The following is a 25,654-nucleotide window of genomic DNA, read 5'->3' as shown; positions in this document are numbered from 1 at the left end:
TCAGTGCTGGCCCACCTCATGGACTTCTGGATTTTGCATTGAGCAGTCCTCTACGTTTTACATCAATAGATCATCAGATGCAGGCTAGCAGTGGCTAGTTTGACCATATGTTATTGTTACTGAAGGTTCTGAACGACCTACAGAACCCTAAACAGTGCTAAAACAGTGCTGTGCAAAAGTTTGAGGCACATTATTATAAAGCATGTCCCTCAGCAGTGAGAGAGTTTGTACTGTAGAAGCTCCAGATCTCATCAGAACATAAATCCAGTAAAAGGAGAAACAAGAGCTTCTCATTCTGAAGAAAGAAAGTAGTGAGATCTTGTCGGTGAGCTAGTCTAAAGAACAGAGCTCGGTTCCTCCAGTCCAGCCAGCACAGAGTGGAGGATGTGTTCAACTCCATCAGCAGCAGCAGCAGCAGCTCACCTGATTTAGCATCATTAAGCCCTGATTTACCACCAAACCAGGTGTTGATCTGAGGAGAACTCTAAATAATACTAGACTCCATGAGGAGAACTTTGGAGATGTTCTAATGATGAACACAGTGATGGAGAACCTCCACACCTTTCTGTAGGAGTGTTATTATTAGTGTTTATTCTAATATCAGTGATTTACTGAGGATTTATACACTTACTGCCCAGATGTCAAACTTTTGCACAGTGTTGTATATAACAAGAAAGTTGGCTATAGACTTCCTGTTGCTTCTTAAATAGAGTTTTTTGTGAATGTTAAAAAGTGGTTATTATTATTAGTTATAATAAAAAAGGATTAGTTATTAAATATTAATACTTTTGGCTGTATTTTTTTACTCCCTTAACCCACTGGACCCTGGTATTTCTGCCTTCATGTTTATTGTTTTCCATTATTAACTAGGGATGTCCCAAGAACCAATATTTCGGTACCAGGTCGATACCTAAATTTTAAAAATCATGATGGTACTTGTTTTATATGGTACCAAAGTGTGAGAAGCAGGAATGCCCAGGGGATCAAATACATCAAAATACATAAATACATAAATTGTAAAAGATGCAAATTTCTACATTATTTTATATTCAAGCTGCTGCCCAGTATTATTATTAATATCACTGGCAAAATGATCCATACAAAATTATCCAGCAAGATTTATGAGATGTGAACTGTTTTTGTAGTTATAACAAGCAAACAGAAAAAAATGCAGATTTAAAAAATATATATTAATTTAATTGGTTTTATTGTATTTATTAATTTATTTATATTTAGAATATTTGTTGAACTCATAGTATTGTGATATCTCTATTTGCGCGGTTAAAATTATTTTATATCTAAGTATCTAAGTGATTCAATAAATGCAAAAATTGTATGTTGTGGTTGTCATAAATCACTACTTTATAAAGAAAAACATATCAGTCAGTCTGTAAAAGACTCATATCCTGCACTTACTGATCAACATGCCGCTCAGATCATATCCAAGCTTGTCCAACATGTGAGTGCTTCTGCTGTATCAGTCATGTAGCAAAGGAAACCCCAGAACTGCTTAAATTCGCTGTGTTGGTCCCTCGTAGAAAAGCACTTTTTGGGTGCAGTGGGTTAATCCAGCCGTAAGTGTTGTCCAATCAAAGCCAGTTCTCAGAGCCCGCCCACTTTTTTCGCTGCCATTTCATATCTAGTCCCCTGTGCTGATGATAGTCATTCTGGTCCACATTCATTCTGTGCTGTCCACCTTTCCGGGCGGGGGCTGAGGGTGACCCAAACCTCAGATCACATTCCTCTCAGACTCAAACCTTCTCCTTCTGTCCTCTCCATGGTGTCTCACTGTGCTGCTTATTGTGCTTTCATCCACATTTGTAAGTCACAGCCGTGGTTCACAGTCTCTGCTTTCACTGGGCAGCACTGTAGCGTCCACTGTTGAGGCTCGTCCTGGTTTTTATATTCAGTTGAGAATCCGAAATATGAAAATAGCAAAAAAGAAAAGTCTCATTATTTTGTTATTTGTTTGGGAATCTGATGGGAAAAAATTCTTAGTATTTGGTGTTCTTTTGATTTTATGCTGAAATCAGAAATAGAAAATTAGCGGGACGAGTAAATAAGGCACTTCCACTATTAGCCAAGGATCGCTGGTTCAAATCTCTGGTCACGCAGCTTGCTGTCAGCAGCTGGAGCCTGAGAGAGCACAATTGACCTTACTGTGATTTATAAATGGATGGTCACATCAAGGCCACAGAAGTCCAAAAAATTACACTTGAAAATCAAGTGTATCTGGTCAGAAAGCATTGGGAATTATGAAAAAATATGGAAAGTACGGAAAATTACGGAAAATATGAAAAATCACGGAAAGTGCGGAAAATTGTCTGTGATTCATAAATGGATGGGAACACTCAGGTCATGAAAAGTCCAAAAAATTACATTTAAAAAAAAGAAAATGTGTATCCTAGTCAGTACAGAAAATTACAGAAAGTATACAAAATTACGGAAAGTATGGAAAATTACAGAACATTACAGAAATTATGGAAAGTATGGAAAATTACGGAAAGTATGGAAAATTACAGAACATTACAGAAAGTATGGAAAATTACGGAAAGTACAGAAAATTACAAAAAGTATAGAAAATTACGGAAAGTACGGAAAATTACTGAACATTACAGAAAATTACGGAAATTATGGAAAATTACAGAACATTACAGAAATTATGGAAAGTATGGAAAATTACGGAAAGTATGGAAAATTACAGAACATTACAGAAAGTATGGAAAATTACGGAAAGTACAGAAAATTACAAAAAGTATAGAAAATTACGGAAAGTATGGAAAATTACTGAACATTACAGAAAATTACGGAAATTATGGAAAGTATGGAAAATTACGGAAAGTATGGAAAATTACAGAACATTACAGAAAGTATGGAAAATTACGGAAAGTACAGAAAATTACAAAAAGTATAGAAAATTACGGAAAGTACGGAAAATTACTGAACATTACAGAAAATTACGGAAATTATGGAAAATTACAGAACATTACAGAAATTATGGAAAGTATGGAAAATTACGGAAAGTATGGAAAATTACAGAACATTACAGAAAGTATGGAAAATTACGGAAAGTACAGAAAATTACAAAAAGTATAGAAAATTACGGAAAGTATGGAAAATTACTGAACATTACAGAAAATTACGGAAATTATGGAAAATTACAGAACATTACAGAAAATTACAGAAAGTATGGAAAATTATGGAAAGTATGGAAAGTACAGAAAGTATGGAAAATTATGGAAAGTATGGAAAATTATGGAAAGTACAGAAAGTATGGAAAATTATGGAAAGTGAGGAAAATTGCCTGTGATTCATAAGTGGATGGTAACAGTATGGTCACAGAAGTGTATATATATATATATATAAATATATGTATATTTATTTTTTCGCTGTTGGATTCTCAACTGAATATGCAAAATCCCCATCGTCGCTTTGCCGTTTTGTCCGGTCAGTTTATTCGCACAGGATAGGCTGTAACCTACGTCCTGCTGCAGCCCCAAAGGCCTGGAAGTGAAAAATGCTTCAGGCCACAGTGGATGAATGCGAGGCGGCGCTGACGAGACACAGCATGTCTGCGGTTTGTGTAGACGGAGTTCAGCAGAAGTGCAGAAGCAGACCATGCCAGAATCTCAACTTTCCAGAATGTCAACATCCAATCATGCAGACTTCAGTTTTCAAGGAAACGCACCTTATTGACCTTTCCTTGCACGCCAGCACTTTCGCTTTCAGACTCGTGTAAGCTAAAGCTGGGATACGAGTTTCCCTTTTATGTGAATCCCGGCCCTGTTTTACTGCAGCAGGCGTGTGAACCGCGCTGGCCTGCATCTGAATAACGGGATTAAACAGAGCCAGAAGCCTGCTGTGATCTGATGTGCAGTGATTTGCATAGCTGTGTATGTGTGTTTGTGTCTGTGTGTGTGTGTGTGTGTGTGTGTGTGTGTGTGTATGTGTGTGTTTTTGCAGAGATTGAAATGGTGGTCATGGAGAAGTGTAAGCTTTCAGATGTGTCCAGCCTGACCGAACAGAACATCACTGATGAGGAGAAAACGGCTGCAGCTGCCGCTCGAACTGAGGGCCAGAGGAGCAGGTAATCGCCTCCAAACCAACAACACACACATGCACTCACCTTTGCTTGTGTGCTGCAGACAAAAGTATAGGCACGTGTACATGCATGTGCATGCACTGATACTTTATATGCATGCTCTGTGCGTGCAGATGCATGATAAGGCCATGGAGCTTTATCGGTCAGCTGCTCATACGGGCATTAAAATACAGTTAAATACATTTTTAATTCATTATAAATTTAATTAACATTAAAATTAAGCTTTTTAAGCATCTTTTGCCAGTAAAGTATTCTTAAAGAGTCTTAAAAGGCTGTAACTGGTTTGCTGTGTTGAGTTTAGTTAAATACTTAATGCTTAAATACTTAATAATAAAAAAAATTGGTAGATATCAGTAGCCTTACCAATACAGTCGACACGTCACTACCCCGCTGTCTACCCGTCTAACTTTGAAGGGTTCTTCTCTATGCTCTAAGGCTGATGGCACATTCATTTTGTTGTGGTTGGTGCAGTTATAGCTTTACAGTAAGTCATTTGCATGCATTTGCTTGTGACCCTTTAAACCAGTAATTCTCTGCCTATTTTAGCTACGACTCTCTTCTTCTTCTTGCACCTGCCGCAGCCTTCTTCACATTACAGCACATGGCAGATGCTAGAGATGGGCAACATCAAACACTGACTGAATGCATGAATGTGGTGCGGTGTAGGGAATTCAGTAGACTCCGGAGTGGTGGTGCACTGTTCTACTCTGCAGCGACACCAGCGTAAATATAGCCTTAATGGAGGGGTCATCACTACCAAAAAAAACACCAAATACAGCAACAAATTTCCCCACCAGGTTTTTTTTGTCCCCAACCTCCCCCCCTCCCCCAGCCAATGCCCATCCAATCCGATTCTTCTGTTTGTAAAAATTTCACACCCGCACACTTAAGATTAGCATGAGCTGCTAATTAATCCGTTAATTGATTTAGTTTAGTCAAGACTTTTCTTAAAATCACTGTTTTATAGTGTTTAATATCTGATAATCCAGTCTGACTCTCCTCCCTCCTGACCAATCAGCTCCCAGCTCCTTTACAACACTGCAGTCTGATCACTTCCTGTGTGTGTGTGTGTGTGTAGTGGTACACACTCTGGACTGGTATCTGTTGTTGTTGGTCTACTGGTGTGTAATAGCTGGTTTATAGTGGGTATTATAGAATGTGCTGTGTGTGTGTGATTGGGGTTTCTATAGCGTGTATTTGTGTGTGTTAGCATTAGCGTTAGCCTCCACTAGGTTCTGCACTAGGTTCAGTGATGTTTTATAAACAGGGAAAGGCGAGCGAGTGGTTCTCCGGTTCTCCCGCTGGTAAAACAGAGCGTTTCACTGATTCATGGGTTTTATAAAGGCTCAGATATTATGGTCTGTCAGTACACCAGGATTTCTGTTCGAGTGGCCGGAAAAAGTCGATGCCTTCCTTGTTTACATGTTTTACATGCTCCAACAAAGCGAAGAGCAGAGCACTGGGTCAGCGGCGTTTCTAGCCAGGAAGAAGCACCACTTGCCGTTTTTATGGAGAGCTGTGCAAAAAGAGCAGTGCAGTATAATTTGCAAGGGAGAATGAATGGGCGAAAATCCTCCAAACAAGAAAGGCAGGAAATGATCTGACCGGGGTCTTTAAATAGTCAACTTCAATATGGGATGGATGGCAGGCAGAATCAGCCCAGGCAGTACAGTGACCCAGCTGAAAACATGGACACTGTGTAAACAACCTGCACTCCCTAGTTGCTTTATAACCTCCTGCTTGGGATTCCATGGAAAAGAATTGTGTGTGTGTGTGTGTGTGTGTGTGTGTGTGTGTGTGTGTGTGTGTGTGTGTCTGCCTGCTCCAGCTGCACTCTGTTTTTCTCTACCCTGCCAAGAGGGTAGGCTTGGCTGCTGATGGTGTTTGACATCCTCGAAAACCCAATAAGATTTATTGTTCAATGGAAAAGCTCATTGTTCAATATGTGCGACTCGTTGCTTCATTGCTAGCGGGTTCAAACTTAGGCCTGAACTTAGCCTGACTTCGGTTGGGACGATAAATGCTTGATAAAAGCAGTTTAAAAAGCCTATTTACCACCCTGTTATGGCTGGTTTGCATCACCACAGTGGCTCTCACAGGAGCCGTGTAGCATAGCCCGACCCAACATGGCCCAAAATACGCATGCCTTGCATTACCTAGGAGCGCATATTGGAAGCTGTTCTACATACCAGGCGGATGTTGGAGATCCCTTTCTGGTGAGGGGTTAGCTCTGGTCTGAGGTAGTTCAGTTTGTTTACAAGGGAGCGAACCTTTGCCAGCCTGCTAGGGTTAGCTTGTAGACTAGCACGGATAGCCATTCGCTTTCTGATGGAAATAGACCTCCATACCTAAAGCATGTGGGCCATACAGGGGTTAATGCTGTGCTGGCTGTATGTCAACTACAAGGCTGCACCTGTGTTTATTTTCTGGGATGTTCTTATTTAGCAAATAAGGCTGAATTAGCCAGCCGCACCGTACAGATCGTGGGAATTGGTGCATATCGTAGTTAACCTGCCCCATATTTATTAGTTGGTGCTTTTTCAATCTGGGTAAATTTTATGTTACACATTGTTTATAAATACGAGTTACTCCACCATGCTAGATTATGAAGTTGCTGTAGGTAATGACCGTACAGGGGAAGGATGTAGAAATGTGGGAAAACTAAAAGAGGGATCGGTACCGGCTGGAATCAGTTGGGGGTGGGGGATGTGGACTCTGTACCTGTTCAAACCTGTCATGAAAAGTCCGGTCCCATCAAATTACACATATGTTAAGTTCTACTGTACTGCTGTCTCTTTGCAGACCGTTCCTGGATATGGTGTATAACGCCCTGGACTGCGAGAATGAGGACTACCACGCTCTCTTCGTCCTCTGCCTCCTCTTCGCCATGACCCACAGTAAAGGTACCTGACCCATCAGAATGACAGTGCTTACAAGTGACAACTCGTCCTGTGGCCTGTCATGTTAGGCCTTTAGGTTAGCCTGCTCTGAATGTGTCTGCAATCAAGGGCCTTTGGAGTGGTTCTTTGGACGATTCCATAGAAGAACCACTCTCGGGACCATAAAGAATAAAGTCTGTAGAACCTTTAGAAGTCTAGAGGAGTCCCACAGGGGTCTATTATAGGGCCTGTGGAACTGATGTATTATGATGAATCATGACAGTAATGAAAAAAAATATAACAAACCATATGAATTTAATGTGCGAATCTGAAACTGAACTGTGTGTGTGTAAACGCAGGTATAAACCCAGAGCTGCTGGAGAAGATCCAGTTGCCTGTACCAGGTCAGGAGAGGAGTAGCTATAGCCAAGTCCTGGTGGAGAGGCTGATCAGGATCATGAACCAAGCTGCTCAGCCAGGTACCTGCACCTTGCATTCAGCATTGACAAGAGCATTACTGAGTCCAGAACGCTGGCCATCACCACCCCACCTCATCCCTAACTCCCAAACTCATCCTAAAAGTACTGGATGGGAGCACCAACCATCATTCCAGAGAACATCCCAGTTCCACTGCTCCACAGCTCAATACTGGGGGGCATTATACCCGTCTAGCCCACGCCTGGGATTAGACATGGTGCCAGTAGGTCCGTGTTTATCTTTGGGGGTTCGAAAAAAGCAGATGGGAAGTCTTAGGACTAAAAACTGCAGTGCTGGGAATGACCGACCCACCACCCAAATACTACAGTCTGCTCTGTGTGGTCAGTCCTGTGAGGTCCTGAGCATTGAAGAACAAACAGGGTGAAATGAGGCTAACACACAGAGTCTGCAGAGAAACAGATGGATACAGCCTGGAACTGTAGAACTACACAGTGCTCCTATATGGTCAGTGGAGCTGATATGATGGACAGTGAAGTGTACATCATAGCAGACTGGTTTCTGGACATGGGTGGTTGGGATTTTGCCAGATTGCCTGCTCCAACAAACCCAAATGCGACCCAGAGCTCATTTAAGCAGGAGATGTAGCCGGCACAGTGTCTGTTGTACTGCTGTATAACAGGAGTAACGAACGCGGTGAGGGTATTGTCACTGCCTTTGTTGGAAAACAATACATGTTGGTGCCGCAACAGCGGTTACAGCACACCACTTCCCTCTTTTAAGATGCTTTTACTAAACCATCCCTTCCAGTGAACCTTGCTGTTGTATTTCCTAGCCTGTGGTCAGGTACATATTTACTTTCCCATATCAGGTGGGAGTAAAAATGGACGTTGCTATGAATAATAATAATGAGTAAACAGTGGGTTTTACTGCACCACCTTTGCAGGATTGGGGGTTAGGGGAAACATATCTGGGTTTTTCTTCTCACTAGTATGAAGATTGCGGTGTAATTGCCCCTCTGTACATCACCTCCATGGATTTCAAAAAACGAGGCGAGTGCTTTACATTTACATTTACGGCATTTAGCAGATGCTCTTATCCAGAGCGACTTACAAAGTGCTTTGCTATTTACCCAAGAAAAACCTCAGCTAGTTAGAATAGACTAATAATTCAAAGATCCTCTAAGTTTAGACTCGACTAAACACAAGTCAGTAAGGAGACCATAATACTCTGCTATTCGCCCAAGTACTCTCAGAAGAGGAGGGTCTTCAGTCTGGGTTTGAAGACAGCGAGCGTTGGACTCTGCTGTTCGGACACCCAGGGGAAGCTCGTTCCACCACTTCAATGCAGGACAGAAGAAAGCCTGGACGCTTCTGTGGATGTTGAGGGATGGCAGGTCAAGTCAAGCCGAGTGCTTTAACCCTATGGAGTCTATAAGGGCATTTCCTTGATTTTTGCATATCTTCTCAAATGTGCTTTCATAGACGCTTGCCTATAAGATAACGCCCACATGTTTTATATCAAACTGTTCATCACAGTCTCAGCTCTCTCTATAGTGAGACCCCATGTGACCCCATAGAGCACTGACTGAAGAGATACTCCGCCCCTAAACCTGGAAAGCCTAAAATTTTTAAGGTCTTCATATTTTCTGTGAAAACACACCTTTACTCAGGTGGATGAACTGTTTTGGAGCCTGAAATGTGTTCACCAGAGTCTCAGCTTCACGAAAGCCATGGAATGGCTGAGTGAAATAGTTTATAAACAGCGAGAGGAGAAGTCAAGTTTCTGAGTGTCCATTAGACATTAGTTTCTAGACGGACACTCGAATCCATGGCGAATGGATGGCAAAAGGCATCTCCACAGCCTCGTAACTCTGGATGTGTGTTTTTAGGGGGGTGTGTGTTTTTGGAAACACATTAAACATGCTAACGTATGCACTTTCCTGCTTAATTAACTACTAATTAACCACTACAGGCTGTATTAATGCCTCAGGGGGGCGCTATACAGCACTAGATGGAACAAACTGAAACTTTTGTTTGTTTTTCCATTGTACCAAACCTTAAGGTCCAAACCCCGTGGTGCAAACCGAACTGTGACTTTAATATACACCCCTAGCGTCTAGAACACTCTAGCGGAGGTAGACGTATCCCTGTCAACATCTACAATCAAGAGACACCTTCATGAACTTAAATTCAGAGGGGTTACCTCAAGATGGAAACCACCGACAACCCTCAGGAGCAGAAAGGTCAGATTAGACTGCTCGAAACCTCTCAAAAAGCCTGATTAGATCTAGAAGGGAAGGAGGGTTCATCATGCAAAGCAAAACCACATCATCTGTCAAACATGGTGGAGGCACTGTTTTGCTGTTAGCGAGGACAGCTGCTAATGGAAATGGGTCAGTGGTGTTTGTCGATGAGTTGAGCGCTGACAGACGTAGCATGGGGAATTCTGAAGTGTATAGAGCTCCACCTTCTACTCAGCTGATAGGACAGCACCTCACAGTACAGAGGATTTGGGCAGACGAGCTTCTGTAGGCAAAGACGTGGCATGACCTAAACCCAACTGAGCAAGCTTCTCACTTACTGAAGCAGAAAGACCCTCAAACAAGCAGCAACTGAAGACCTGGCAAAGCAGCTCAGGGGATGCAACTTAGCATTTGGTGATGTTCATGGGTTCATGAATTGTGGGTTCCAGGCTTCAAGCAGTCACTGATTACTTGATTGATTAATTGATTAATTAATTATGTGCTTTCTTTCTTTTCTCCTTCCAGACGGAAGAGTCCGGCTGGCTACTCTCGAGCTGTGCTGTCTTCTGCTCAAGCAGTCGGTCCTGTCCAATGCCCAGTGCATCATCAAGGACGTCCACTTGGCCTGTCTGGAGGTAGGCAGCTGCCTGTGACTATGCCTTCTCCTCCAGTACACAAAAACCCTCCTCACACAAGACTCCTACATCCCTACATCCTTACCATCACCCTTATCCAAACAGGAAGCTGCTTGGAGAGTCTCTTGGGCAACAGTGGACACTGGACTTAAGTTTCTAAATAAATCTTCAAGGCCACTGATATTGCTCATATCCAGCTAAATATCATGATTATGCACACAGGTGTTAGTCACGGTTGCCTTATGCATGGGTTACGGTAAGGATTGCTCAATGTGAGTTGCATTATGGTGGGACTGGACTTGGTGGTGGTTTTTCCCTCCTGTTTGTTTCCTCTGCGCCGTTCCTTTGTGTTTTACTTTTACTTTTACTGGTTTGACACCAAACCCATTTACAGGAAGTTTCTGTTCTTCCTGTAAAATCCTTTAAGGAAGTGTAGGGTATTTCTTGATTTATATATGTATTTACTTATTAAATCTTCCTTCACATTCATTGTCATTGTGTGTCTCTCTCTCTCTCTTTCTCGACAGGGCGCTAGAGAGGAGAGTCTTCACCTTCTGCGGCGGTTTTACAAGGCAAGTTCTCCATTCTCAGCAGCTGCGCGTTTCTCGTAACGCGGTTGGCCGTTTCATCTCGCTGTGTGTCCTGCCGAACCACTAATCAAGTAGTTTCCTCCCACCCCAAAAAAGTCTCTTCACTGGTAATTCGTTTCCTCTAATTACGACGAGTCTGACATTGACAGCTCGGGTCGGTATTCTTCTGACTCCCAGTCAGGGAAACTCCCGGCGGCACGGCGTCCAAACATGTCGGACAGGCAGAGCCTGTGGCTGGGATTCTGCGAAACAATTGCAATGCGAGATCAATTGGCGAAAAGGAAACACACAGACACACACAGACACACACATTAGTCATAGTCGCCTGTGACAGCCAGGCACGTTCCCACAAGTTACCCGAACGTTTGATCGTGTTGCGCATTAGCGCGGCTGCGTCGGCCTTTTCCCACATTGTGGTTGCCTGTGGCTCTAGAGAGAGAACTGCTCTACCTCTGGTTTCTCTGCCTCCACCTCCTTTTCTTTTCTTTTCTTCTCCCCCCCCCCCATTCTTCTCTCTGCTGCATAGAGATACATTACATGTCCAAATGTTTGTGGACACTCCTTCTAACGAATGCATTCAACCTGCTGACACAGTCATGTAAATGCACATACATACACACACACACACACACACAGAGCATGTCTAGTCCCTGTAGAAAAGAACAGGACAATAGAACAATAGGACTCTCTGGAGCAGATAAACATCATGAACCTATTGGCAATATGCCTATTAATGCCAGGCGTGGCCTAAAGGGGTATTATAAAGCCCCCGAGCAGCATTGAGCTGTGGAGCAGTGGAAGAACTGTGTTCTCTGGAAGGATGGTGATGATGCTCTGTCCAATATTTATTTATATATTATTTATAAATATTAAATCACCTGTCCTATATAACCAACAACATAGTCATTTACTATAAACCAAGCCCTTCTTGAAATCGTCCGTTGCTGAACAGTTTTTCGTTTCACTTTCCGCATGCTATCAGCTTTGTGTGTCTGCTTTTCTCTCGCTGAAGAATTCCTCTCTGGAGCCTTCAGGGGCTTTCACTTTCCTGTTGCTTTCAAGAGCTTGCAGAACTGCCATTGGCTACATTCCAAAGCAGGAATCTGGAGCCAATGGGAGGCTGCCAGAGTTGTCGGGTTGACGGTCCAAGAGCCCAGGAGAAACTTCTAAAGGCTTCATGCCAAATTTATGTTTGGAAACTAAGTCGCAAGCCGTTGTCATGAAAGCAAACACGTATACATATATTCACCAATCCAGTCTACAGCAGTTTAGCTCCGCCCACATTATGAGAAGCGTTTCAGCCCAGACTGCCTTTTGAATGAGGATTAACACAGGCAACCAATCAGAAGACAGCTCATTTAGTATATACAAACCATACAAACCAATTTGGACCGCCACTTACCCAACCCATACATACTCTACTGAGGGCGGACCAACACACGTCTCCTTCAATGCACAGTCACAGAGTGGGTCTGACTGGGTCTGAACATCTCCATTACACCAGGCAGGTCTCGTGAGGTGTCCCTAGTATGCAGTGGTCAGTAACTTCCGAATTTGGTCCAAGAAAGGACATCCGGTGAACCAGCGACAGCGGGTCCATGGAGCCAGACCTGCATCTGTTCTAATGTGATCTGGAGTTTCTACAGTAAAAACATGAGGCTTTCTGAAGGCTAATGTCTGAGGCCTAAGAACCTTTTTAAAAACATTCAGTGCATCCAGGAGCCAAAGCAGTGAGAGCAGATTTGGATTGTCTTTCAGGCCGGTTGGAGAAGCGTCCCAGGAGGCTCCTCAAGAAGCTGCTTGGGTGAACGCCAATAATGTGCAAAGCTGCAAAACTAATCAGAGATGGCTTTAAAGATATTTTTGGCTGGCTGAGAAATTCCTGGGTGTTATTTCTTGCGTTTATATCTTGGTCTGATCTGAAATATGCACTGTAGTACTGATAAGGAAAAGTCTTCCATGCAGAGACCCTTAAAAATAAAGGTGCTTCAGATGGGTCCATACCACCACTTTTGGGTTCATAAAGAAGCATGGTTGTAATAGAGATGTTCCTCTTCCAATTTGGTACAGCCAATCGAGTGAAGTTTCTTAAGACCTTTAAAATGTTCTCAACACTCCCTCACATCTCTGCTACAAGCCTGAACCCTTATGAAACCAAGCAAAAAGTGGTTCCTCTATGGTATCACCCATAGAACCGCCTGAAACACCTACATTATGAAGCCCAAAGCAGCCTGGTTCTTGATCCTAATGTGGGTTTATACCTGACCTCAGATGGATCTTTGAGTGGTGCCAGAGAAAACCACGGTTTGCAAAAGAGAACTTTATAAATTAGTGAAGAACCTTTCAAAAAAGAATCGAGTGAAGGTTCTTAAGCCCTTTAAAATGTTCTGCACTACCACACATCTCTATTCAGCCATGGAACCAAAGTAGCCTGGGCTGTGATCCTGATTAGCTTCTTCACACCCAGAATCCAGAAGCTTGGGACCTTTAAAAAAAGAATCAAAAAGTGGTTCCTCTATGGTATCACCCATAGACCCGCCTGAAACACCTACATTATGAAGTCCAAAGCAACCTGGTTCTTGATCCTGATCTGGGTTTATACCTGACCTCAGATGGTTCTTTGAGTAATGCCTGAGAAGAACCACGGTTTGCAAAAGAGAACTTTATAAATCAGTGAAGAACCTTTCAAAAAAGAATCAAGTGAAGGTTCTTAAGCCCTTTAAAAGGTTCTGCACTCCATCACATCTCTGCTACAATCCTGGAGTCTTATGGAACCAAGCAAAAAGTGATTCTTCCATGGTATCTCCCATAGAACCGCCTGAAACCCCTACACTTTTGAGACGTGTAGGCGTGCCTGAGCTTCGGGTGGCACCGTGTACAGCATATGTATACAGAGTGTTTGCATATATCACGTCCATACGCAGAGTAAATATTTGGAGCTGTTGACTGTTGTGCTCTTCGGCTTCAAAAGGAGCCTGGGACAGCCTGCACTTCTCTCTGTTTGGATTTGTCGGGTCGCCCCGTTGACGTGATTGTTCTCTGGAAATGTGTTGCTCCCACAGGGGGAAGAGATTTTCCTGGACATGTTTGAAGACGAGTACAGGAGCATGACTGTGAGTCCACTGCACTCTCAAATTTGCTAGGAGTCATTGTTTTCTGTTTAGCCCCAAGTTGATGATTAAGCAAACCACCCATGACTGTGTATTTGTGCTGTAAACATCAGATAGCTGTTAGATAGCAGAAATAGCTGTTTACTGAAACACATTTTTCTAAATTCTAAAGTCTCGTCTGTTTTTATGTTCCTTTAAAACGCTGTAGTTTATTCCCACTGTAATGGAGATGCCTCTGTGGTTTGCTGTGTTTAGAGCAAGCCTCTGAATGTGGAGTACCTAATGATGGATGCATCCATTCTGCTTCCCCCTACTGGAACGCCGCTCACCGGCATCGACTTCGTCAAGAGACTGCCCTGCGGGGACGTGGAGAAGACGCGTCGGGTAAGCAGTGCTAATGCATGCACTTCTTCATGGCCGAGATCCTGATAAAGGAACCAGCATGCTGGTCAATGCTACGCTACTCAACAATAAAGGTGCTTCAAAGGCGCTGTTTACATCCGGTCACTTCCCAAATCCCGTCACTCAAACCTCTCCGGGAGGTGGTCTGGGACACGAGGTTCACCTCACACGGGAAAGGTCCCCACTTCAACTGGACACAAACAGCCTTCCTTTTGGGGCAGTGGATAGGGCACTGGATTATTGATGACAGGGTTGTGGGCTGCCATTGTTGGGCCTTTCAGCAAGGCCCTTGGGCAGTGGTGGCTCAGCGGTTAGAGCTCCGGGCTATTGAAGACAAGGTTGTGGGTTTGATACCCCGGCTCGGCAAGCAATACCCTTGTCGGGTCTTTCACCTTCTCTGCTCCCCAGGCACTGGAGTTGGCTGCCCACTGCTCTGGGGGGTATGTTCTCACTGCCCCTAGTTCACTATCTTTGAGATGAAAAGGAGGTTGTGAGAAAAAATTTCTTCGTAAGAACGGATGGTGAGTAAGGGCCCCATGTTTGACATCGGGAGATTGTGGACAGTGTGCAGAATCAAGGGAAGGATCTTTAGACCTTTAATAGTACTTCTAGAATAGGTTCTTTTATAATTTTTTTAAAATCTTTTAAAAAGAAGGTGGAGAAGTTAGAATATCGCTGAAGCCGAAATGCAGGAAAACAGTGATGGAAGTGATGGAGTTTTGAATAAACGATGACTACGATGTCACGCCGTGAGTCACATGATTTTCTTATCAGCTGGCACGGGTGGCTGGTGCCTGGAAAACCGCCTGGCCCTACCAATGGTCCGGTCAAAAAAAAAAGGTGAACCCAAAGCTGGTCTGAAAATGGCCATGTGTTTGCGCTCCCAGATGTATGGTGGAGGTGGACGTCGTCGGGGTGACCTGGAGATTTCAGCCATCATTAGGTGGGCCACTGTTCGTACTTCCTGGCGTCTCTGACCTGCTACCTGCCACGAAAAGACATCCTCTCCATCTCCATCTCCATCTCCATCCTCTCCATCTCCATCCTGCTTGTTTCGGTGCCACTCCTGATCACGGTCGACTTCACCACCTGAATTTCCAAAACCCACCGTGAGCGCCTGATTCACTAGAATGGAAGTTGTGACACAACACGGCTCAGCAAAACCAAAACATCCTCCCCCTTTTTTTTTAAATAATGTGAGCAACGATTCCGGTTTGGTGACATTGAGCACAGTTTTAGAAATATGAGCTTAATAAGATTTTCATCCATCAGCTCGTGGGGATCCACTTGCTGCAGGTCATTTTCAAATACCTCTTCCCCTCAAATCAAAAACGAGCTCCATATTACCTAAGCCAATAAAGATCAGTCCACTTTGGTCACATACCCGACTATGTGCTTAGATTCGACCTTATTGACATACACTCATGACATACCCCTTCTAATGGATGCATTCAGCTACGTGAAGTTGCACCCCATGTGCATGTGCATGCGTACAGCTTGTGTAGCCCCTGTAGAGAGGAAGTAGAGTGCCAGTAGAGTAGGACTTTCTTCTAATGCCTAATAAAACCCAGCATGGGCTGCAGGGGTATAATGCCTCCTGCATTGAGCTGTGGAGCGGTGGAAGAACGGTGTTCTCTGGAATGATGTTAATGGTGCTCCATTCAGTTCTGTTGGGATGAGGTGGGATCATCCAACATCCTGACCTCACTAATGCTCAAATCCTCACAGCAATGCTCCTCCACAGTCCAGTGGAAAGCCTTCTTCCCTGGACAGTAGATACAGTTACTCCAACAGAAGTGTCCATACTGTATTAGGACTGTATTTGTCTATCGATTTTTGCTTCATTTGGACAATTTGTTCCCTCCCACTTTTCCTATATGCTCCAATTTACCTTACAGTTCATGTAGTTCCCCAGGTAAGCAGTGCCTCACCATATGGACTAAACACTAGTGTAGAGGTGGTGTAAAAGATTGAAGAAGATGTGTTTTAGCTGGGCCAGCCAATCAGAACGGAGTTCATTTACATAAAGGCACAGAAACTTAGCCAAAAATAGCCTGTTTAATTCGAAATCCTATTGAATGGTCTGGTGAAATCTGAATTATGACTGTTTTTTACTACATAAGCCCACGCAAAGTCATAAGTCAACCTCAGGGGTGGGGTGGGGTGGTTTGGGGGTGAGCTACAAGACTGTAAATCAGACTCTAGTGAGAACACAAGGGAGTTTCACGCCAGTGCTAGGTTTTGTGCATCACTTTGAGACACTTTTTTTTGGCTTTGTCAAAGAAAAATTCCCCTTTACTTTTAATGGAAACTGTGAACACCATTATGTAGCTTGACCAGCTTGGGGGCTCAAGTTCTGGGGGCTTCAGTGAAAGACTCTGTGAAAACGTTTTGGTGAGATCAGTCTTGGAAAGCCCAAAAAAACAGGACTTCACTGGACTTGACTCACTTCTGGCACATTGATTCAGAAATCTAAGAACTGAAGGTGCCTTCAAGTTCTTCCAAAGGTTTTAAGTTCCTTGAAAGCCCCCTTTTTAATCACCCCAGTCTGCTGCAGCGTTCTACCACTTACAAACAAGATTCAGCCTGTTCTGAAGACTCCTACAGTTTCCTTCTGCAGAACTTAGCAGGAAAGTGTTATTGTGGTACTATTAGCCTGCGTATTTGCCTTGAATGCACTTCATGGCACTGGCACTGCTGGTCTTGCTCACTGACCTTGTTGTATGAGGGCCTTTTGGAATGCGTCATACGTCATGCAGGGTTTTTTTTTTTTTGGTGTGTGTGTTTACACTTGTGTTTCTGTAGCAGGTTCCCTTTGTAATTTGGTCTCCTTAGACAGGTTTGTTTATTTATTTCATGCTTAATTATACGCACATTCGCTCACTCAAACAAAGATCTGGGGAGGACGAGATGGACATGCAGGTTAAACAGAGACGGGGCAGGGACTACGCCTAAAACAAAAGGCCTCCTCAGGCGTCTTTGGTAGAGGCTTGAGCTGTATGTAGAAATCTGGACGGTGCAGATCTTTGCAGATGCTCTTGTCTAGAGCGACGTACTGTACGTCCTAGGAGGCAGGAGGAAGATGAACTGGATGAACCTCTTGGCACCATGCTGCCTAATAATGCCAGGTGTGGGCTAGAGGGGTATACTGTAAAGTTCCCCTCTAGTGGAAGAACTGTGTTCTCTGGAATGATGATAATGGTGCTGCATCCAGTACTTTTGGGATGAGTTGGGGATGATCAGCGAGGAGGTGGGGTGGTGATCAGCATCCAACATCCTGACCTCATTAACGCTCTCGTCACTGAGTGCAATCAGATCCTCACAGCAATGCTCCTCCAAAATCTTGTAGAAAGCCTTGTATTGTCTTCCTTGGACAGTAGAGAATCCAACTCCAACAGGTACTCCAACAAAAGCGGGATTATTACTGAAGAAACAATAAATTGGTTAGCTGGTGTCCCAATACTTTTGCCAAGTACGTCACCTTTATGGTCTTTGCAGATGCTCTCGTCTAGAACGACATACGTACTGTCCTAGGAGGCAGGAGGAAGATCGAACCTCAATCTGTCTCAATCATTGAGGGAAACCCATGTGAAAATACATATAACTGGCAGCTGGTATACTGTACTGGGTAGCAGCATACAATACCCAGTACAGTATTCCAGTATAGCCAGTACAGTATACCAGCATAGGTAAAGGTACTATGTACAGTGACATGTGTCCTCTGCATTTAGCCCATCTGTGGTAGTGAACACACACACACACACACTAGTGAACTAGGGGCAGTGAGTACACACACACCCAGAACGGTGGGCAGCCAACTCCAGTGCCCGGGGAGCAGAGAGGGTAAAGGCCTTGCTCAAGGGCCCAACAAGAGCAGCACAACCCTGTTATCAATAGCCCTGCGCTCTAACCGCTGAGCCACCACTGAGATTGCTGAAGAAACAATAAGTTGGTTAGCTGGTGTCCCAATACTTTTGTCCATGTACTTTCACCTTTATGACATCTGTTTCATATTGTCACCAGTCATCTGCCATCTTTAAAGAGTCTATCTAATGGAAAAATTGGCTTTATTTGAAATAACAACATAATATAGTACCTCAATGACATTTTGATGATGATGATGATGATGATTACATTATAATTTGATAAAATTACAGGAAATAATTTTCTTAAAAAAAATTAAAAAAAAGAAGAAAGATGCTGAGGGTGCTTTATTATGACTGGTACAAAATGATCTTGACCAATTTAATGAACTTCTTAAAAAGATTAAGGTGTAGTGCTATTTTGATCTGCTTTAGCTGAAAAAACCTGAAATAGATAATCACATGCCTCCAAGCAGAACCAATATTTTACCATTTCCATTCTTCCATTCCAGTCCCAGCATGGTTTTCCTGAACTGGTTGGAACAAAAAGGGGCCGGAAAACAGGTTACTTCATGTCTCTCATACATAGTCAGTATATAGGCCTGATAAAATACCATAGTAGGTTTGGAAAGCCTCCCTGCTCTGTCCGTGCCAGCAGAGTAAGCTTTTTCCACAGAAGGTTTGTGGTCACCAGAATGAACATTCAGCTCTAACCAGAGCATGTCAACATGTGTGTCGCTGTAAACAAATGTCTTAATGTACTGCAAGGCTTACAAACCCACTGAACGGCAAAGCAAGCTCTAGCCTACTTTTGCAAAGTTACCTATATATTTATTTATTTTTTTTGTATTATTTATAGTAATATTATAAAAAATATTATAAATTATACCCCCCTTACATGTGCAATTAAGAGTCATTTGCAATTGCCTGTAAATAATACTGTTATTGCTTTTTACTTCTATCATTTATTTTGTGTTAATAGTGGTAATTTATCTACGTTTTTGCATCTGAGTGTCTTGCTATCCCTTTCTGCTGTGACACTGAGAATTTCCCCACTGTGGGACTAATAAAGAATTATCTTAAAATATAATATCTAGAAAATAATATTTTCAATGCTTTTCAGCCGTGTAAATGCTTGCATACAGGGATATCTTTTGGGTTCTGACTGAAGGCTGTCAAGTGACGCGAAAAATTGCATCTCAAATGCAGTCCTAACAATAGAACCATAGGATGGGTTTGTTTTTAAGTTCCACTGTAAAGTACTTATATGACCCCATACAGGTCAGTGACCATCTGAGAACGTTCCTCACTGCTGCGGGCTGTGAATAATGTCTGGTAATAGCTCCTAGAGGAGACCACAGGGGGCTCTGCAAGAACAAAGTCCTCATCTTGGAAAAGCCGCCTGGCAGTTATTTCCAGTCATACAGTACCAGGCTCTGATTTCTAAGGAGAGACCAAACAACTAGTAACTGAATTTATTAATATATTATCCTTCAGAATGTCATCGGCCATCTTTCAAGATTCAAAATAATGGAAAAATTGCAACAACATTTCAACAATTACAACAAAATTACAACACAGTTCCACACTGCAGACTAGTGACTATACTGGTCATGGTCAGTTACCTTCTGAGAACGTTCCTCACTGCTGCAGGCTGTGAATAATGTCTGTTAATAGCTCCTAGAGGACACCAGAGGGCGCTCTGCAAGAACAGTGTCCTCATCGGCTAGTCTGCCCATTGGGCAGACATCTTGGAAAAGCCTCCTGACAGTTATTTCCAGTCATACAGGATCAGGCTCCGATTTCTAAGGAGAGATCAAACAACTGGAAACTGAAATTATTAATATATTTTCCTTCAGATTGTCGTTGGACATCTTTCAGTAGTCAAAATAATGGAAAAATTGCAACAACATTTCAACAATTACAACAAAATTACGACACAGTTCCACACTGCAGATCCTATACTGGTCAGTTACCTTCTGAGAACGTTCCTCACTGCTGTGGGCTGTGAATAATGTCTGTTAATTGCTCCTAGAGGACACCAGAGGGCGCTCTGCTAGAACAAAGTTGTAAATACAAAGGATCAGAACTGGATCAAGCGTTAAATGTGCCTGAATCGGCCTCAAATCCAGTGTAAAGTGGGGCATAATCCAGGTTTTCATAATACAGTAAGTGTGTATTTGTGTGTTTGCTTCCTCAACAGGCTATCCGAGTGTTCTTCATGCTCCGGGCGCTCTCTTTGCAGCTTCAGGGAGAACCAGAGACCCAGCTTCCCTTGACGCGCCCAGAGGACCTCATTAAAACCGACGATGTCCTGGACCTAAGTAAGTCTGCTTCCAATGTTTGTGCTTCCACAGAAGCAGATGGTGAGATGCTTGCTTCTAGAATTTGCTGCTGTTTAACTGAATCCATTTCTCTCAGCCTATGAAATGTGCCCCATGCCACTGGCTGCAGCACAACCCCAAAGCCTGTGCTTAACAGTTGGAGAGGTGTTCTTTTCATGAAATTCTCCAAATATATCTTTGATGCACCAGACTTGCTTAGATGTTCTTTTGAAAGGAGTATCTTCTGATGACTCTTCCATGAAGCCCACATTTGTGCACTCCAGTCTCCAGGCTCAATGTCCCTGAAGGGCTTTCACAGTAAAACAGGGGCTCTAATTTGCTGTCCTAGCGATCCTACAAGCAGTTCTCTTGGAAGTTTTTGGGTCTTGATTGAAGTCTTGATTTTTCAGAGCTCATCTTGTCCTCCACCGCTCCTGTTAACCGCCATTTCTTAATGACGTTAATAGGTAAGGAGATAAAAATGATAATGGGTCGTAGCTTAGATGACCTCGACTTCACGGTTTAATATGCTGTGCTAATTACAACATACACCATATGTCCAAAGGTTTATGGACACCCCTTCTAATGAATGCATTGAATGCAATGCTACTTCATGTAGTACCCAGTGCTGACACATGTACAAATGGACACACACGCATATAGCATGTCTAGTCCGTGTAGAGAAGTACTGCCAATGGAATAGGACTCTCTGGAGCAGATCAACTAGATGAACCTATTGGCACTATGCTGCCTAATAATGCCAGGTGTGGGCTAGAGGGGTATAAAGCCCCTCTAGTGGAAGAACTGTGTTCTCTGGAATGATGATGTTGGTGCTTCATCCAATACTTTTAGGATGCGTTGGGGATGATGAGGTGGGGTGGTGATCAGCATCAGCAACATCCTGAGCTCACTAACGCTCTTGTCACTGAATGCAATCATATCCTCACAGCAATGCTCCTCCAAAATCTAGTAGAAAGCCTTGTCTTGTCTTTCTTAGTCAGTAGAGACTCCAATTCCAACAGGTACTCCAACAAAAGCAGGATGATTACAGAAGAAACTAAATAAATTAACAGGTGTCCCAATACTTTTGTCCATTTACGTCACCTTTATGACACCAGCTGCTTTTTACAATCAGTGAAGCTTTCTTTCCTGCCTTAGTCTAACACTTCGTCTCAACACTTCTGACACACTGCAAACTACAGTCACTCTCACCTCCCCCCTAACACACACACACACACACACACACACACACACATGCTACTACACTACACTCCTAAAGCATTCATATTTTCTAACTAAACTCTGTGGGTTCGTCGATCCATTCGTGTGTAACACCACAAGTTCCCCGTAGCTTTTCACCTCGCGCCCAACTCTCCCAACTTCCTCTCAGCCGTCCAGGTGCAAGAGCCCCCCCTCTCAGCCCCCTTAACTCAACTCTCACTCTTACAGGTAAGAGGGGGTGGTGGCATGCAGGAGAAATGACTCACTCCTTCCTCCAGCGAGGGGCTCGGTGGAGTTAGCCGGCTCTAACGCTAGCACAGCACACGCTATCGTGGGCAGCAGCAGCGCCAAGCCCTTTCCAGTAGACTGTCTCATGTCTGACAGTAAGGGTGTTCAGGCAGCACCTACACACGCTGCCTTTGAGAGTGGGTCGAGCAGAGTCTGGATGTGTGAGCCAGTGGGAGGAGATGCGGTGTTGCTTTGCTTTGCTCTGCTTTGCTGCTGCTGCTGCTGCCTACTGTATCTTCCTGCTTTACAGCTGTTTGCGCACTCGACGGTTAAATGAAGGGCGGACGCTGCGAGAGTGTGTGCGTGCTGATTTGGTCTGGATGAGCGTCTCGGAGAATTCAGCCCTAAGCTTCAGCATCAGCTGCTGGATTTGCCATCGATTGCCACAGGTTTCCCCCACCATACACACTGCAGATGCAGTCCATCAGCAAAGGCATGTTCGGTGTCGGGCGTTTGGCTGCTTCTTACGTTTTTTTGCACCAATAAAAGCTCATATACAATCATATGCAAAAGTTTGGATACCCCGGTTAAGAAATCTGAGTAGAAAGCCAGCTGAGTAGAAGATGACCTGATTTCCAACATCTCACAACAGTCATATCACAGCCTCATCCCTTTCACCCTGTTTGTTCTTCAATGGTCAGGACCCCACAGGACTGACCACCACAGGAGCCGGTAGTGTTTGGTTGGTGGGGCAGTCGTTCTCAGCAGTGCAGTAAATCTGACTTACATGGTGCTGGTGCTGCTGGAGTTTTGGGTACTGGGCACAATGTTTTCCCACAATGCAATGCGATGTGGGATACAGTGACGTACTGTATGTTGGCACAGCAACACGTCATTACTTCCTGTTAGTATAAAACACAGCTGGTTGCTGTGTTAATGGTTTGGGGGCTAACCTGCTAAACTCACACTGTTAAGATTAGTGTATATATACATATATACACACACACACACGATATAGGGTATTAGGGTGTAGTACACAATTGGGACACAGCCCATTTCCCCCCCAATTTGGATCGCTGCCGCCAAAGCAACATTGCTGGGCAACCAACGTCGCATATCCTGCTAAGAATAACCAGAACCGCAGCTGAGCGAAGTGGTGGGAGTGGTGGCACAACACCATCTACCCACCCTGGAGAGAGAGCAAGGCCAATTGTGCTCACCCTGGGCCTCGGCTGCCGATGGCAAGCAGCATGACCGGGATTCGAACCAGCCATCCTCTGATCATAGTGACCACCCGGGGCCCAGCCTGAGGATTACTGAACGAGCCAGAGCCTTCCAGAGCTTCTCAAGGTTTGAGACCTTGGCACAAGTTAGCAGGGAGCTCAGATCTCTCGAGGTGGAGATCAGATCATCTTCCACTCACATTGTGAGCAGTGTGAAAAGTGCTGCTGTGGCTCACAACTAGCAAATGTTTGCATACCGTCTAGGAAGGCAGCATTATTTGAGGTAAATAGCCCGTAACCGCTAATAAAAACATCAGCTGGGTTTCGCGTAGGCGTGGGTATGCACGCGAACCTCGTATTTCAGTTGCCCTTTTTGGGCTTTGGGTGGCATTTTATTGAGGGCATCGGAAACTGGAATTGTGAGCGCAGAAGACATAGTCTTAAATTTCCATATCTGGAAAGTATCTGAGTGAACTGTGGGCCATATCTCGTAATGATTGCTCCTCACCACTTCAGTAGGGTCTGCTGGTAGTCTGTCTGTCTGTTTGTTTGTTTTTTTTGTTCTTGGTGAGGGGGCTGCTGTGGTATGCCCACCAAAAGAACATCCAGGAATGGGTCGACGATGAGTGGATGGAAAAATGAGAAAGATGGAAACGGCTCTGTACCTGCACTGACCGAGCAACCACAGGCTTGGTGGCAGTACAAGAGAAAGACACACACACACACACACATACACACATATACAGACAGACAGACAGATGGCACTGATGTCAGCCATGCTATTTTTAGACTTTAGGAGGAAATGACGCTTTCTCTCTTGCTCTTACACACTCGCTTACTTACTCACACACTGACAGACACTGATGCTGCGATAGGAGTAACTGTTGTAAAGGTTAATTTGCATAAAGTTGACGCTTTTGTGCATTTGGTGATTTCTTACTCATTGGACTTCTTTAAGACACACCCCCCACCCCCCCCTCGGAGTGTCAGAGACTCACTGATAGACTAGTAGCATTTAACACACACACACACAGACCGTCCATATGTGTATTTCTAAGCAGCTATAGTACGTATAGTATCCTGACCATACACTTAGCTTACTCCAAACCAGGGTTTAGAATGGACCTGTCCCATCATCTCCACTCACCATATAGGGGCACTCTGCAGTTCTCTAATTACAGGCTGTATCCATCTGTTTCTCTGCATACTTTTGTTTGTTTGCCTCCTTTCACCCTGTTTGTTCTTCAATGGTCAGGATCCCACAGGACTGACCACCACAGAGCAGGTGGTATTTCGGTCATTCTTAGCACTGAAACTGATACTGAAATTGACATGGTGGTGGTGGCTTGTAAGTGTGTGTTAACTGGTCTGCTATGGGGGGATTGCTCTGTACCACTCGCCAGTCGGCGAGTCGGCGTCCACGTTGGGGACCACTGTTATGCCACTGGGAGGCACTCCCAGTCCCACTTTAACCATAGCCTAATTTTGATCTTACCCTTAAATCAGCCCTAAAACCTAACCTTAATTTTGACCTTACCCTGGAATCAGCTCTAAAACCTGAACTCACCCTTGAACCAACTCTAAAACCTGAACTCACCCTTGAACCAACCCTAAAGCCTAACCCTAACCTTGACTTTACCCTTCAACCAACCCTAAAACCTAAACTCACCCTTGAACCCTAAATCCTAAACTCACCCTTGAACCCTAAAACCTAAACCCACCCTTGAACCAAAACGTACCCTTGAATCAGCTCTAAAACCTAAACTCATCCTTGAACCAACCCTAAAGCCTAAACCTAACCTTTATTTTACCCTTGAACAACCCTAAAACCTAAACCCACCCTTGAATCAGCCCTAAAGCCTAAACTTAAGCTTGAACCAACCCTAAAACCTAAACCCACCCTTGAATCAGCCCTAAAGCCTAAACTTAAGCTTGAACCAACCCTAAAACCTAAACCCACCCTTGAATCAGCCCTAAAGCCTAAACTTAAGCTTGAACCAACCCTAAAACCTAAACTTAAGCTTGAACCAACCCTAAAACCTAAACTTACCCTTAAACCAACCCTAAAGCCTAACCCTAACCTTGACTTTACCCTTGAATCAGCCCTAAAGCCTAAACCCACCCTTGAACCAGTGATCGTACCGTGATCCATATTGTATCTGCAGGTTACAGGTTAGCCCTCATATGAAGCCCCGGTCACTGCCCCGGTCACTGCCCCAGTCACTGCCCCAGTCACTGCCCCAGTCACTGCCCCAGTCACTGCCCCAGTCACTGCCCCAGTCGCTGTTTCAGGTTAAATCTCATGACCAGAGCAGAGAATGTATTGTCTTTTCACGAAAACGCAGGAGGAAGCGACCTGTTTTGTTTCCCTTTTTTCAGAAACATGTCATTATTATG

The 25,654-nt window shown here is 43.9% G+C and overlaps 1 protein-coding gene across 5 annotated transcripts in view; it reads left to right on the top strand.

Annotated features, from left to right (window-relative positions):
• Positions 1 to 25,654, top strand: part of clec16a (C-type lectin domain containing 16A) — a 109,247-nt gene that overhangs the window by 37,473 nt on the left and 46,120 nt on the right. For all 5 annotated transcript variants that reach the window (XM_072694195.1, XM_072694196.1, XM_072694193.1 and 2 more), the window contains 8 exons: positions 3,964 to 4,087; positions 6,905 to 7,005; positions 7,341 to 7,460; positions 10,187 to 10,296; positions 10,824 to 10,868; positions 13,949 to 13,999; positions 14,252 to 14,380; positions 20,465 to 20,585. In XM_072694195.1, coding sequence (XP_072550296.1) covers positions 3,964 to 4,087; positions 6,905 to 7,005; positions 7,341 to 7,460; positions 10,187 to 10,296; positions 10,824 to 10,868; positions 13,949 to 13,999; positions 14,252 to 14,380; positions 20,465 to 20,585 — 801 coding nt within the window. The remainder of the gene's footprint in view (positions 1 to 3,963; positions 4,088 to 6,904; positions 7,006 to 7,340; positions 7,461 to 10,186; positions 10,297 to 10,823; positions 10,869 to 13,948; positions 14,000 to 14,251; positions 14,381 to 20,464; positions 20,586 to 25,654) is intronic.

The sequence above is a fragment of the Salminus brasiliensis genome, chromosome 12 (assembly GCF_030463535.1).
Source record: "Salminus brasiliensis chromosome 12, fSalBra1.hap2, whole genome shotgun sequence".
NCBI classification, from domain to species: Eukaryota; Metazoa; Chordata; class Actinopteri; order Characiformes; family Bryconidae; genus Salminus; species Salminus brasiliensis.
This window is presented reverse-complemented; position numbering and strand designations above follow the sequence as displayed.